The sequence below is a fragment of the Sceloporus undulatus genome, chromosome 4 (genome assembly GCF_019175285.1).
Source record: "Sceloporus undulatus isolate JIND9_A2432 ecotype Alabama chromosome 4, SceUnd_v1.1, whole genome shotgun sequence".
Classification (NCBI taxonomy): Eukaryota; Metazoa; Chordata; class Lepidosauria; order Squamata; family Phrynosomatidae; genus Sceloporus; species Sceloporus undulatus.
Window position 1 is genome coordinate 71,443,866 of NC_056525.1, and position 14,983 is coordinate 71,458,848.

The 14,983-nt window shown below is 44.5% G+C and overlaps 1 protein-coding gene across 3 annotated transcripts in view; it reads right to left on the reverse strand.

The window, feature by feature from the left end:
* Positions 1–14,983, reverse strand: part of HYI (hydroxypyruvate isomerase (putative)) — a 46,123-nt gene that overhangs the window by 3,289 nt on the left and 27,851 nt on the right. The window contains exons 1-2 of one of the 3 annotated variants that reach the window (XM_042463022.1): positions 8,180–8,477; positions 6,123–6,234 (exon numbers count right to left, since the gene is read on the reverse strand). In XM_042463022.1, coding sequence (XP_042318956.1) covers positions 6,123–6,234; positions 8,180–8,390 — 323 coding nt within the window. In that variant the 5' untranslated portion in view covers positions 8,391–8,477. Of the gene's footprint in view, positions 1–6,122; positions 6,235–8,179; positions 8,478–14,983 lie in introns of those variants that run through there. The other 2 variants (XM_042463020.1, XM_042463023.1) reach the window with 2 other exon arrangements.

The following is a 14,983-nucleotide window of genomic DNA, read 5'->3' on the forward strand; positions in this document are numbered from 1 at the left end:
ATAATAAAAGGAGCTTTGTTAGTTAAATAATAATAAAATAATAAAAATTTTATTTATATGCCGCCCTTCCTCCGATCAGGGCGGCTCACAACATATTAAAATACAAACAATTACAATAAAAACACTTTTAAAAACAAACCAACAGTAAAGCCCCAAAGCCCAACCTCTTGGCCACGAAAGAGAGGAGGGAGGCCCACAGGATATTTACTCGGGGAATGCCTGTTGGAATAGGAAGGTTTTAAGGTCCTTCCTAAATTGGGCCAGGGTAGTGGACGAGCGGAGCTCTGTGGGCAGCGCATTCCAAAGGGCTGGGGCAGCTATGGAGAACGTCCTCCGAGAAGTGGAGACTAACCTAGCCCCAGGCACCTTTCAGCTGAAAGTTCAATTATAAAATACAGACATCTAAAACTAACAATCACTGGCATTTCATTACTGTGTTTACAGGACATAACAATTATTCTATTGAACTAAACTTAACCTACTTAATTCTTACTACAAAGGTTCAATTTGTTAAACACTCTGATGTTCAATAAATAATTGGCAACCAACTGTAATGCTTCAGTTTTTAATCCTGCAAGCAATCTTGAAGGGAAGTGTTGCCATTTAAACTGCTAGTGTGAAGGAGGAACTCCATCAAAAGAAAGGCATGAAGTAACCAAATTCAGTTTGATTATTTTCCTCATTCTCTTGACTTCCTCTATCCAAGAGGTGGAAACATGTGGCTCTCTGGATTTTGTTGAGCTGCAATTCCCAGCATTCTTTCATCATCAGCTATGCTGCCTAGTCTGCTGGGAACTGCAGTCAGACAACATGTGGAAAACTGCAAGATTATCCCTGCTGTAAGCTGATCTGTGAAATACAAAGGCTTTGTTTTCACCTCATTCCCTTGCACGGCTGGGGATGCTATGTTAATTACGCTGGAGCTGCAGCAGATGACATTATTATTCTTGCTCTGAAAAAAGTCTCGAGCTGCATACACACAGAGAGTCAGTGTTGACCTTCCATTACTATTTCTTGCATCTCAACTTTTTTCAGTTCTGACACCACACCTGTAGACAATAGCAACTGTAGCATAATTTTCAGGCTTAGTGGGGTATGAGGTCAACCTTGACTGGGGTTGGCAACTGGAGCCTTCCAAGGATGGGTTGGATTGGACTGGATCAGATCTCTACAACTCTGGTAAACCCTAGCTTGCATATGGTGAGGGGTTATGGGACTGAAAGTCCAGAAATGTCTGAAGGACCACAGCTGTTCATGACTAAGCTGCTTTATTCTGATTGTGCTGTGATTGCTCATTCAGAATGATGCTACTGGTTGCACAGCACCCTATTTAGCAATACCAGCTGCTCATGGCCATTTGGAGTGGATACCATGACAAGCAGACTTTTTCATATATGAAGAAGCCACAGTGTTTCCTCCAGGGAACCACTCTTTTTGGGAAAGTTATTTTTATCTACTGTTACTTCTCAAAAGGTACTGTTCCCATCACCTAGACTAGGAAAGCAACTGATCTGGACTAGCAGCAAATGCCTGGCACCCTGTTGGTTAGTCCCAACTAGGGGAGACTCATTAAATGGTAAATCAACAGATTTTACTTTAATCAGGACTAATAATAAGATTTATGCCAATGTGTATATTCATTATATGAAAAAATTCAGATCTCCACTGTTATCTCCAGCATTAGCCTAAGGTAAAGTTTATCTTGCCCCCTGTATTGCCATATTCCATTTTTTCTAGTTTATTGCAGGCTTATCTGCTACTGCAGGAGAAACGTGCCCAAGAGTCGCATGTCACAAAGTCCTCAGATCTCTCATCCCAAAATTTTGAATCTCTCTGGCCAGGGGGAAAAAACACCATCCAAAATAGAAGAGAGAAACTGCCACAAAACATGACAATTTGGCTCTTCAACCATTCCACTGCCCCCACAAAAAAAACTGTGCAAATGAGCTATATTTCTGCTCATTCCTGGAAACACTGTTTATAGAGAAGGCAGAGGCCCTGCTGCTATTTGCTGCTGCCTGTTCTTCCTGCTGCCTCTCTCCCTGGTGGACAGCTTCCTGTGTCATCTATCCTTTCCAGGGCTGTGCCCCTCAGGTACTGCACCAGGTGCTAATATACTGCCAAACAGACTCTCTCTTGTCCCATTTCTCTAAGGAGATAAAAGCATAAGTTATGCCACATCTCTTCTGGTCATGCCAGGACAAGAAAAAATGTCCTCACTTGCCATGCCACCAAAGTTGCCAACTCTTGTGCTACTGCCCTTCACTTTTTCTTTCCCTAACTTAGGTTTTCCTGCACATGAACCAAACTACCACTTTTCTGCCCTTCAAGCCATCTAATTTCAACCTTTCTCAAAACCAATTCCCCTCCCTCCTGAAATAGTATGTGTTGATGCAGGAAAACTCAATCTTCTTGTAATTTCTCCCTCCCTTTCACCCTTGCCTTCTTATCTTGCCTATCCAAAGTGTGTCCTCCCACAAGCTGTATCCTGAAGATTTAATACCAGGAGAAACTACCTTGAACAAGGGAGGCTTTACAACAATATTTGTACTGGCTCTGGTAAATCAGAGGTATTTAATGTGGAAAAGTCCTGCAGTACCAATGATAAGATCACAATACAAACACATTTATATTTCCCTCACTTGTGTCAGGAAAAGCTGGTCCTATGCTTTCTGTGAATTAAGGAAAGGACTTTCCCCTATCTAAGAATACAAATATGTGCCTCTCCAAATGTTGTTGGGCCTCATTTCCCATAATCCTACAGTGATGGTAAGGACTGATGGGAGACTGGTAAGGGCTGATGGGAGTTTCAATCCAACTGAATTTGAAGTACCATACATCTCCCACTTTTAGTTTACTTTGGGACTTCTGAGAGTACAAGACTACAGAGACCCCTAGCGCCATTGGCAAAGCTTCAATGGGCACATTCGTTTTATGCTGTTTTTATGTCCTAGTTGTATGTTTGTCGCCTTCTCTCTCAGACTGAACATGTACAAGATGTTCAGGCAGGCAAAATGATACTCCCTCAAAGTTTTGTTCTAACCTTGGTTATGATGATTGGGGCTGATGGGCATTATAGTCAAATAGATCTTTACAGCTAGGGAAGTATGGACTAGCCACTGTACTGGCTTCCTTAGCTAATGTAAAAGATTCGATCTCCTGCACTCAACAATGGAATCCCCAATTTCTACATGTGAGGGGAAAGTACCAGAATCTCCCTGCCTCACCCCCCCCACACACAAAAAACCCTATGGCAAGATTAGGAGTGGGCAACTCTTAAGAGGTTGCAATGAGGAGAGTACACCAAGGGAGAAGAAGCAACACCGTTTCCAGAGAAGGCAGAGGCCCTGCTGCTATTTGCTGCTGCCTGTTCTTCCTGCTGCCTCTCTCCCTGGTGGACAGCTGCCTGTGTCATCTATACTTTCCAGGGCTGTGCCCCTCAGGTACTGCACCAGGTGCTAATATACTGCCAAACAGACTCTCTCTTGTCCCATTTCTCTAAGGAGATAAAAGCTGGCTGTCTGAAGCAATGGGATCGCCACTGACGGGGCAACACCAAAAGGGGTCACCTCTTTGGGGGAGCTACTTTGGGGATTGACTCCAAGGGCCAGTCCCCATGTTGGGAAGGCTGGAGAGACTGTTTTAACCTAATGTTTTAAGGTTTGTTTTGAATGTAAAACTTTTTATTTATTTTTTTATATTTCAGAATGTTTTTAGTTGTATTGTTTCAATGTAGGGTATGAGCCGCTTTGGGTTCCCTATGGGAGAAAAATGAGATATAAATTAAATAAATGAATAACTAAACAAAACGGGGAAGGGACTGGGGACCTTGGAGGACTCACAGCACTCCTCCCAAATAAAAATACCCTAAAAGGCCCATTACACTTGCTAGAGGATATGTGGGCAATTTCACCATGTTTTGAACCCCTCTGGGCCATTTACGGTCCAAGGGAAGTCTTTCCTACCCTCAAGAGGAACTGATCTAGAGGTCAACTTGTGGGTTATTTTTTCTGTTGGAAAAAATAAGAATAAAATAGGGCCCAAAATGTGCAGAGTGTCTCCCACACTTCTTAGTAGGCACTTAGTGGCAAAAAACAAACAAAAAAACCCCACATTTTTTTCCAGCAAAAAAATGTGGGGCCCACAGAGGGGACCTTTTGCAGACATCCTTAACATATCATCGCAGACATCTGTTATTAGTCCCAACCTTTGGACAATTTGCTCACCCCTAGACTAGGTGCAATTTGTTCACTTTCTCTTGGGCTTTCTCTGTTAATATAGCTGTCAAGGTTGCTACAAAATAAGGCAAGAAATAGGCAGATGCATCCATGTAGTCTTTTCTTCCCCTTTCTAGTTAAGAGGATCTGCTTTTACAAGGATCTGTGAGGAGTCCATCTAAACTGCTATCATCCTGGCCTCAGGGAGAGAGAGAAGAGGTAGGCATAGGCCCAATCTCCATACGTGTGAAACGGATCTAGGAGTCCTGGTAGACTACAAGTTGAACATGAGTCAACAGTGTGATGCAGCAACTAAAAAGGCCAATGCTATTTTAGACTGCATCAGTAGAAGCATAGTGTCTAGATCAAGGGAAATAATAATGCCACTCTATTCTGCCTTGTTCAGGCCTCTCCTGGAATACTGTGTTCAGTTCTGGGCACCACAAATCAAAAAGGATGTTGACAAATTGAAGTGTATTCAAAGGAGGGCCACCAAAATGGTGCAGGGCTTAGACACCATGCCTTATGAGGAAAGACCTAGGGAGCTGGGTATGTTTAGCCTGGAGAAGAAACGGTTAAGGGGTGATATGATAGCCCTGTTTAGATATTTGAAGGGTTGTCATATTGAGGATGGAGCAAGCTTGTTTTCTGCTGCTCCAGAGACTAGAACACAGAACAATGGATGCAAAATGCAGGAAAAGAGATTCCACCTCAACATTAGGAGGAACTTCCTGACAGTAAGAGCTGTTGGACAGTGGGTCACACTCCCTGGGAGTGTGGTGGAGTTGCCTTCTTTGGAGGTTTTTAAGCAGAGGTTGGATGGACATCTGTCAGGGTGCTTTGACTGTGAGTTCATGCATGGCAGAATGGAGTTGGACTGGATGGTCCTTGTGGTCTCTTTCAACTCTATGATTCTATGGTGTGTTACAGACGGCCCAGAAGGGGCAGTCTCGCGCCGCTGCTGGTTGTGTCTGGGAACCGCAGCATCCAAACCGTGCGGTTCCCGGACGCAGCAAAGGAGGAGCACGAAAATTGCACTCCTTCCTTGGCCCCGGAAGAGACGCCGCGAGGTGCTAGTTGCGCACTTGCGGCGTCACTTCCGCCGCGCGATGTGCAGATGCAGAGCGTTCGCTATGTCAAAATGGCGGCGGCCGTGTGGAACAACCGCCGCCATTTTGACGTAGTCATTATGCGCGAGGGGCAAGGCGCATCAGGAAGCGCCGCCCCTCGTGCATAATGACAGCGCGATGACGGCACCTCATGGGCCTGTCTGTAACGCGCCTATGATTCTATTAACTGCTACCACCCTGGCCTTGGAGGGACAGAAGAACCAGAAGTATCTGCTGGATTTAATCCCCTTCCCTACTGCTATTCCCTGCTCGTTTTGTGTCATGTCTTTTTAGATTATAAACCTCAGAGCAGGGAACTGTCAGATTATCAATCTGTAAACAGCTCTGAAAGCCTTTGTGGCTGAAGAGTGGGGTACAAATACTGTAAATAAGTAATACAGAACTGAGCCATAGCCCTCACTTCCACTAGGCAGGAGACAGGAGATTTGTTAAAGATCTGTCAAGAACACAACAACCACAGGGGAAATTATATGTGCCTATGCAACTAAGCAACTAATATGGGCTAGGCATGATACTGCCTTCTATACAAGACTTAGTCACTAACATTGTTGGTTTGATATTTTATATGCTCTATATATTACACCTCTGAAGAAGCAAAGAGCAGCCAGGACCTAGTCCTCCCCCCTCCCCTTTTATTTATGTGTCATGTCTTATTAGACTGTAACCCTGAGGGCAGGAAACTATCTACTAGTACACTGCTCTGGATCCATTTTTGCTGGAGGGTGGGGTATATGTGATCTAAAGAAATTAAAGAATGAATGAATGCAAATACTACCTTGGGCATTTCAATTCCTTGGCATATTGCACAGCCAAATCCAGGGCCTCCCGAAATTCAGGTTGGCGTCCGGGCACTGCGCCTAAGCCCATGTCTCCATTGTCTCGGTTTCCTGAGAAAAGAGCAGCGCATATTCTTTTGCAACATACATACAGTGGGCCTCCACATTCGCTGAGGTTAGGGGCACAGGACCATCATGGAAGTGGGGAAACCGTGAATAAAAAAACTACTTTTTACGTGTGAGATCACCTTTCAGTGCAACTCTATGGTCAGCATCTGCTGCAAGCTGACCACAGAATTGCGCTGGAGGACCTACAAATGCCTAGAGAAGTGTTTTCTTTAAGAATTTCTAGTTCCTCCAGAAGGACTCTATGGTCAACATCTGCCAGAGTTGCACTGGAGGACTTAGAGAGAATGTATTCATCGAATCCATGAATAATCAAATGTGCAAAAGTGGAAGTTGCGAGTGTGGAGGGCTTACTGTATTTAGGAATAGGTGGAAAGAAGTTTGCTTCCAGAGTTTTCAGCAAGTTAAGAGGGCACTGCATCCTCAACGGGATGCTGAATTATAACTCTTGCAGTCTGTAAGTCTGTATTGCTTTGCCAAAGTTTATAGCTTTAGAGCTATTTTAATGAAAAAAAGTTTATTTTTAAATTGTGTGCTTTGTGATTTTAGGTTGTTGTTGTTGTTGTTGTTGTTATTATTATTATTATTATATTTATTTATATCCCGCCCTTCTCCCAAAACTGGGACTCAGGGCAGCTTACAACATTAAAAAATACTATAGTTAAAAACATACAAAAAACAATACGTTAAAATAGGATTAAATTGCTACAATAATTTAAAACAAAAGATTGTACGCTGTAGGCAGGTCTTACCTTGTTTCTGATGATTATGTAAAGCACTCTGCAAAATTTACAGCGCTATATAAATAAACTTTAATAATAATAATAATAAAATATATTTATACAGTATGCAGAGTAGTCAGACTTGGTCCTCCTTTTGCAGGGCACTTCCTACATTTCAGCCTTCTGTTCAGGAGGCATTCCAAAACACCCATCATCATCATCATATTATTATTATTATTATTATTATTACCAACATAGATTATTTTGACAAAGTGATAGGTGTAGCAAAAGTCCTGGAGGGGCCACTTTGCAGCAAAGAGTAAGAGGCAGTTTGAAGCAGAGCTTGGAACAGTTACTGTTATTTGGCGGCAATGTTCAGAATCCATATTGGCCATGCTAACAGGGATGCTGGGAACCGCAGTCCATAGGTAACTTCCCCAAGCTCTGCTTGGATGTGTATTAACGGAAAGAAAATGTTGTCTTCATCTTTAGGCCTTTAGGCTCGTGGATGACCTCCGATGGTGGGACAGACCAAAGGAACGTCTAATGCAGCATCTGCTAATGGAGGACACTCAAGTGCAGAGTTTGGATACGTCACTAAGTCTGGAGATGCTTCGGTCCCCAAAAGGTCTCACAACCACGATGGCCTGCGGCTGAGGAATATGGGAAACAGTAGGTGCAAAAAGTTGTTAGCGAAACCATTGTGGGGAAGCGGTTTGAGAGTGGGGCCTCAACTCTGTAGGCCTGGGTTCGATTCCCAGCTCAGCCACGAGACCCACCTTGGACAGGTCACACTCTCTCAGCCTCAGGGGAAGGCCATGGCAAGCCTGCTCTGAACAAATCTTGCCAAGAGAGGGTCGCCTTCTGGAAGGCCTCCTGAACAGAAGAAGGTCGAAATGTAAAGACAAGCCTGGTCACGCGGCATATAAATGTAAAGCCATGCTTCTCAGCCCTGCCCAAAATGGAGGGCGTTTTGGAAGTCCTCCTGGACAGAGGCTGAAATGTAGGACTAGGAAGTGCCCTGCAAAAGGAGGACCAAGCTTGGTCACCCTGCATAAAAATATGAACGCATGCCTCTTAGTCCTTCTCAAAATGGAGGGCGTTTTGGAAGTCCTCCTGGAGAAGAGGGCTGGAATATAGCCCAAGCCCTGGAAAAGGAGGCCTCAGTCAGCCCAGGCCATTCGAGGACTAGGAGGCCTCCTACGCACCTGGCGGGGTGTTGAGGAGGACCAGCTCCAGGCCTGCCCTCTGGGCGGCGGCGCTGACTTCCTCCGGGGCGCCCTCGGCGTAAGGGAAGGCCAGCTCCGCCGCCCGGAAGCCCGCCCTGGCCGCCGCCTCCATCCGCGCCGCCAGCCCGGCCTCCTCCTGGAAGAGCCACGAGAGGTTGGCCGCCAGGCGCAGCGCCGCCGACGGAGCCATGGAACAAGGCTGCCAGCCCCAGGCCGCCCCCAGGAAGGAAACAGGGGCAGCAGCAGCCGGACCAGGCTGCGCCCTCCGCCGGAGGAGGAGGAGGAGGAGCCCGCAGGGGGCCCGCCCTACTATTCCCGGACGCGTCCTACATTCCCCGCCCCTTCTAGGAAGAATCCCAAAGTGTCCTCTAGAAGCGTGGGCTTGCATTTGAAGCAGGGCGAGCAATGGGGATGGTCCTCCTTTTTCCGGACGCGTCCTACATTCTCCTGTCCAGGGGGAAATCACCAAGCGTCCTCCAGAAGCATGGGTTTACATTTACACGCAGAGGGACCTGGCTCGGTCCTCCTTTTCCTGAAGACGTCCTACATTTAGGCCTCCTGTCCAGGGAGGAATTCCAAAGTGTCCTCCAGAGACATGGATCTATATTTACTCACAGAGGGACCAGGTTTGGTCCTCCTTTTCTTAGCATCACCCTACATTTTAAAGCCTCCTGTCCAGGGAGGAATTCCAAAGTGTCCTCCAGAAGAAGCATGGATTTACTTTTTATATGCAGGTTCACTAGGCTTGGTCCTCCTTTTCCCTGGACATGTCCTACATTTCCACCTTCTGTCCGGGAGGACTTCCAACCCGTCCTCCATTTTGAGCGTTGATTCAGAAACAGGGACTTCCATTTATACACAGGGTGACCAGACTTGGTCCTCTTTTTCCCAGACCAAGTCTGGAAGCATTTCCAGTGTCCTCTATTTTGAGCACCATTCTGGGGCTAATTTTGGCATTAAAGAGAGATTAAAGTGCATTTAAAGCATCTCGCAAATAAAGCAAAAATGGCGAGTAATGGCGCACAGAACAGCGCAAATGAAGTGATATCGGAAATGCATTGCTGCTGAAATCCCCAAAGTAAAAAGCCTCCAGTTAGTACAGAACATGGCAGCCAAGTTGGTCTTGGGTACATTAGAACCGACCATATAACACCTGTTTTGAAATCTCTTCACTGGCTGCCAATTAGTTTCCAGGCGCATTGCAAGGTGTTGGTTATATATAACCTTGAAAGCCCTCCATGTTCTGGGTCCAGTAGACTCCCTGCAGGAGTGCCTTCTCCCACATAATCCATGCGGCACAGTAAGGTCCTCTGGGAAGAATTTGCTGCAGCCTAGAAAGACCAGATTGGCTGCAGTGACCCAGAGAGCCCTCCTAGGCTATGGGACAACCTGCCGGAGGAGATGCGTCACATTGCTAGACGGATCACTTTGGGCAGGCCTTTCCAGATTAGCCTCCCCTTTTCTGATTCGGATAGCCCCCATTTACCGCGTGAAGATACAGGCCCCACCTCAATTGTTCTACCTTTAATTTTAGCCCATTTTTGTTAAAAAATTTATTGTCCTTTGTAAGCTATGTTATAGTGTTACGGTTTTTTATGATTGGGATGGAGGTTAGGGCATGGGGTTATTTTTCATTGTATATTTATGTTTATTGTATTTGATTGCTTTCTTTGTCTTGTAACCCGCCTTGATTCCTTTGGGAAAAGGCGGGATATAAATAATTATATTATTTTTTACTTTTATTATTATTATTATACATGCTGTCTCAAAAATTTTCCCCATTTTCTCTCCGTCAGCCATAGTGGGGATGCATCAAGCAACCACACTGCGAGGTCCTTCCAGGTGTGTTTGCAAGCACATAAAAGACTCCCCCCTCAAGATGGTGAGTGAAGGCTGATCCTGTTCTTGAAACCTTTCTGTAGTTCGCCAAGGCTTAACTACAGCTTTTTAGCTATGAAATTTGCATACTTTGCTAGAACTAGTTTCAGGGAAACCCAGGAGATTCAGCGCTTCCACTTGTGAACTTTGCTAAAGGAGGCTGAGCCCTAATTGAACCAGTCTTCATCTTCCCCAGAAAAGAGGTGGGTTAGAATCCGCTTCTAACCCAACATTTTCAGTTAACTGTTGCATACTGTATATATAGATTTTACTGATGTTGCTTTTGACTTTTTTCAAGCTGTACTGGTGTTAATAATTTGTAAACTGCTTTGAGTCCCATCATTGGGGAAAACGCAGGATCTAAATGAATGAAATAACAACGACAATAATAATAAACCAGATCAGTACATGCTCTCCTATATCAGTCTGGACAGTTTAGATAACTGCACTCCCAGCAGGAAGGAAGCACACAGCAGCAAGACCCAGCTAGGTCACGCAAGCCAGCCTAGCCGCAAGCACTACAAGAAAAGGTCACACACACGCAGAGAGTATTTTCTCAAATAATTATGCTGTGTCAAGGACATCTCAGAGGCATATAACTGGAGGCTGAGCCTTTGGCTTTTTGCTCAGTATCCTGCAAGATTACACACCCTCCTAACTGTGCACTTTGCAATTCTTAGCTGCTCTGCGGCATTACTATGCCCAGCCTCTGCTTTGCATTTTGCGCACGACTCCTCTGTGGCCCGATACATGCTGTTTGTTTGCTTTGAAGTGATGTATAATCTGTGCTGATAATTAAAGAACGTCATTCCAGGGTTAGTATTTATTGATACCAATTTAACTCGCCTCGTACATCAAACACCAACCATCCATCGAAATCCCTGGTGAATTTCAGCATCCCAGAGACCTTGTTTTCATTACCCAGTGCTGACAACAATGTCTTTGGGGGCACTGGCTTTTAAGCTGTTCCTCAGATTTTATAGCCTTTTCTTCCTTTAGCTAAGAGAAGGAAGCATGGGGGTGGCAACTGGTATTGGTAAAATGGGACCTGAAGTACACTTCGTGTACATCCTTCTGTGCCAACAAATGACCTGTCATGCAGGCTCCTTAGAAGTCTGGGAGTGTCTCAGGATTCTTCCAGACTGAGAATTTTTCAAGTGTAATGTTTGTTCATTTGGAGAACCTGATTTTGGGGTGATCATACAAGGACTGTGTCACCTTATGATAGTCAAAATAGCAGACCATGAATTCAGTGGCACCAGCATAAGGTGGTTATCCAAAAACAGAATCACCTTAAAACTATGCACAAACTCTACATGCACCTTCATACTTTTTCCATCACCACTATTCTACTTCTGCTAATTCTGCTACCTCTGCTTCTGATGACCACTTGTTCAAGCTGTTCCCATTTCAGGCATCTGCTGTCAGCTACAATGGTGCGTGCTACTATGACAATGCAACTTCACTGGCTTTCTGTACATGGAGGAGAGCCTTTGGACCATGGGCCTAATCTGTCCAGAGATAATCTAAATCTGTCCTGCAGAGGTTCTAGATGAGGCCCTACCCCAAAGTCAAAAGTTGGGAAGGTGGGTGGGGGGGGGGGGGGAGGAGAGAAGAGGGGGGGGAATCCTTATGTTATCTCCAAACAGTGACTCTTTAAGGCTGCCCACCATTTGGGCCTGGTTACATCAGTCAAATCCCTCTATTTTCCCATCATATATGATAATGGCAATTTGATTCCTAAGAAGAGGAGGGGTTCTGCTAGGTCAGACCAAAAATCCATCCAGCCCAGCATACTGTTTTGCACAGCAAAACCTGCTAGAAAGGCCCCAAGCGGAGCAACAGAAGGCAACATCCCTCTCACTCTCCTGGGTATTTTTTTTTCTTTCTGTACACAACATCTGGTTTGAACATGGAATCAAAACGTGCTTTATTTTTGAGTTGTCCATTCCTCAATATTTCCCCCCTCCCAAAAGATATTTGAGACCATTTGTGTCTTTTGCACACTGCTGTAACCAATTTATCATCTGTTATCTCTTTTTCTCCAAAGTGCCCTTTGGATCCTGTGTTTGTGCAGTTGGTGAGGGCACCTGAGTTTAAACTTTTCTCTTTGAGCTCTCTTTTCCCTCAAGCCCTTTGTTGACAGTTTTCTCAGATACGAGACCTGTCTATACATGGCTACACAAGCTTTCCTTTATAACTTTTATTTGTATTTTAAAATTAATATTCTCTCTTCCATATATTTCAGAGGTTCGCTGAGTGAACCTAATGGCTTGAGACATGTAATTAAGTGATTTTCTCTTCCAGAAACACCATTTCACAGGTTTGTACATTCATTTCATACATCAAGTCATATAAAGCATCACATGTGCCTGAAATTTCACGTGCATAACAGTCACTTTCCATAGCCTAGGCAAGTGTTGCTTTAAATTTATATCTTGGATAAACTGATATCTTTGGGTATGAATATCTATATTGTTACTATTGGACTGTTACTAAAAAGAAAATCTGACAGGGGGGAACACAGGAGGTGCACCTTAATGAGGTTTTAACATTTATCGCTTAGAGGAGACTTTTGGAATAGCTTATTTAGTAGTGAAGGTTCAGTGCAATTGTATGTAGGTTGTATTGATTAGCTTTCCTTTGTTGCATTAATTAACCATAACAGGGAACTGTGCGTCTGTGGTTGACAACTGACTATCCCAAAGCACTTAGCAATGGTGCTTTACATTTCTATACCGCTTCATAGTGAACTAAGCACTCTCTAAGCAGTTTCCAATGTGTTAGCCAATTGCCCCCAACAAGCTGGGTACTGATTTTACCAACCTATGAAAGGATGGAAGGCTGAGTCAACCTGGACCCTTGCAGGTCTGAACTCACATTTTGGCTTCGGTACAGGCATTTAATCCCTGTGCTACCGGGGCTCTGCTATCACCAGGTATCCCAAAGGTTAGTTCATGTCAGAGATGAATGCTCACAAGCCAATTATCCTCCCTTTCAAAGTTACCTTTTTAAAAACAACAATACTACAGCATCCAGTACTGGCTGGTGGCTCTGATACCACTGTGGAAGTAAATCTACTCAATAGTTTAAAGGAGTCTCCAAAGTGCTGATTTGTCACCCCAGTGTCATCAGAGCCACAAGCCTTCCCTAAAATCCAATTATACCTTTGTTGGATCAACCAAAATGCACAATTACATGTTGCAAGCTTTCGAAGTCACACTGGTTTCTTCATTAGGCAAACAGGAGGAAGAAATTGAAGATGTTATTCATAGGGCTGCATTTTCTGTTTCTGCTCTTGGTTCATGGTAGGGAGGGCTATCTGCAAGCTGGCACCTCCTCCTTTGGCCATGCGGTCACTGGTAGATTTTTAAATTCAAGGAAATTTAGTGTCTATTTCCACTTCAAAGAAGATGTTTCCTTGGAATCCAGCATGTCTCCTTCCTTTGTGAAGCCACACACTCCAATGTAGGTAGAGAACACTGAAGCCTCCCCTGGCAGAAATCCCAGCCAGCATGGCAAGTGGCAATTGTGCAGGCTGTTGCTTGGTTCCTTCCTTCAACATCTTGCAGCAAGTTTTATGCTAGGTAGCATGGAGGCAGTTGGCATTTCACCCATACATAAGGCAGCAGAGGAAGGCCAGAGTACATTTGTGTCAATTGCAAGGGCGAGAGCATGGTTTCTACCACGAGAGCATTGTGCATTGTTTGCAGGTTAATGTCTCTTTCAGTAGCACCACACAATCTGTCAGCCCAGCACTTGGCCCTAGGCAGCCCTATTGGCTAATTAAACTCCTGGCTTTTGCCATCTGGCCAGCCTCTGTTTTCTCTGCACTTTCTGTCTGTCTGATGCTTTGGGGAATAAAGACCTTAAATTACTCCAGCGATCCGCTCTCCTTTTTTCTCAGGACATTGTTTCCTCTTATTCTAAGCTGAGTAAGCATTGACAAAGGAGTAATCAGGCCTTCTTTTGTTTGTGCTACCCTCAGAGAGGCTAACACAATTTCTTTCTTGACATGGGGAGGTTCATTACAATACTGTATGAGACCCCCTGCCGTGATGGGATAACGGCTGTATAATTATGCAACTAGCATAAAAGCTTGACGCACGATTAAAATATATTGTTTGAACTGATTTAGTAGGACTGATATGTTGCTCTCAGCACCACAAAAGGTTGTACCATTGTTCTCTGATAGTGGGAGAAAGCTTGTAATTTACTGCCAATGAAATAACTCAGAAGCTGTAAAAGGAAAGTGTTCCCTCAAATACACTCTAAGGAGGAATGCAACAGCAAGAGAAAAAAGACAGACAAAATGCTAGAGTACTAAATGAAACAAAGCCATTAAAGCTGAAAGCCAACTGGGAAGCAGTGGGTGAAGGACAGCAATTTGGAAGGAATGCATGGTGGAAAAAAGTACAGAAATCTAGAGTCAAAATTAGGAAAGACTGAAGCTGTGAAAAGCAAGAGCTCAGTATAACTGGAATGAACAGGGACCTTCAGGGAGAGAAAATGGGAGCTTGTTTCCTCTGAAAGCCCTTGAGGAATAAGCCCTTGATGAATTGTAACCAAACAGGTGCATAAAAAGCAAGAGTTTGGAAATGTTACTCTTTCTTATACCACATCTTCCAGGATCCCCTCTAGCCAGTGTGACTAATTCTAGCAGAAAGACATTAACCTTTGGTCCCCCCCCCCCCCCGCAGTGGCCATCCCAGACTAAAGGTAAAGGTTTCCCTTGATGTCAATGTCTAGTCGTTACTGACTGTAAGGGACGGTGCTCATCTCCATTACTAAGCCAAAGAGCCACTGATGTCCAAAGATGACTCTGGTGATCATGCGGCCAGCATGACTGCACCAAACGTCGTTACCTTCCCACCAAAGTGGTACCTATCTATCTACTTGCACTTT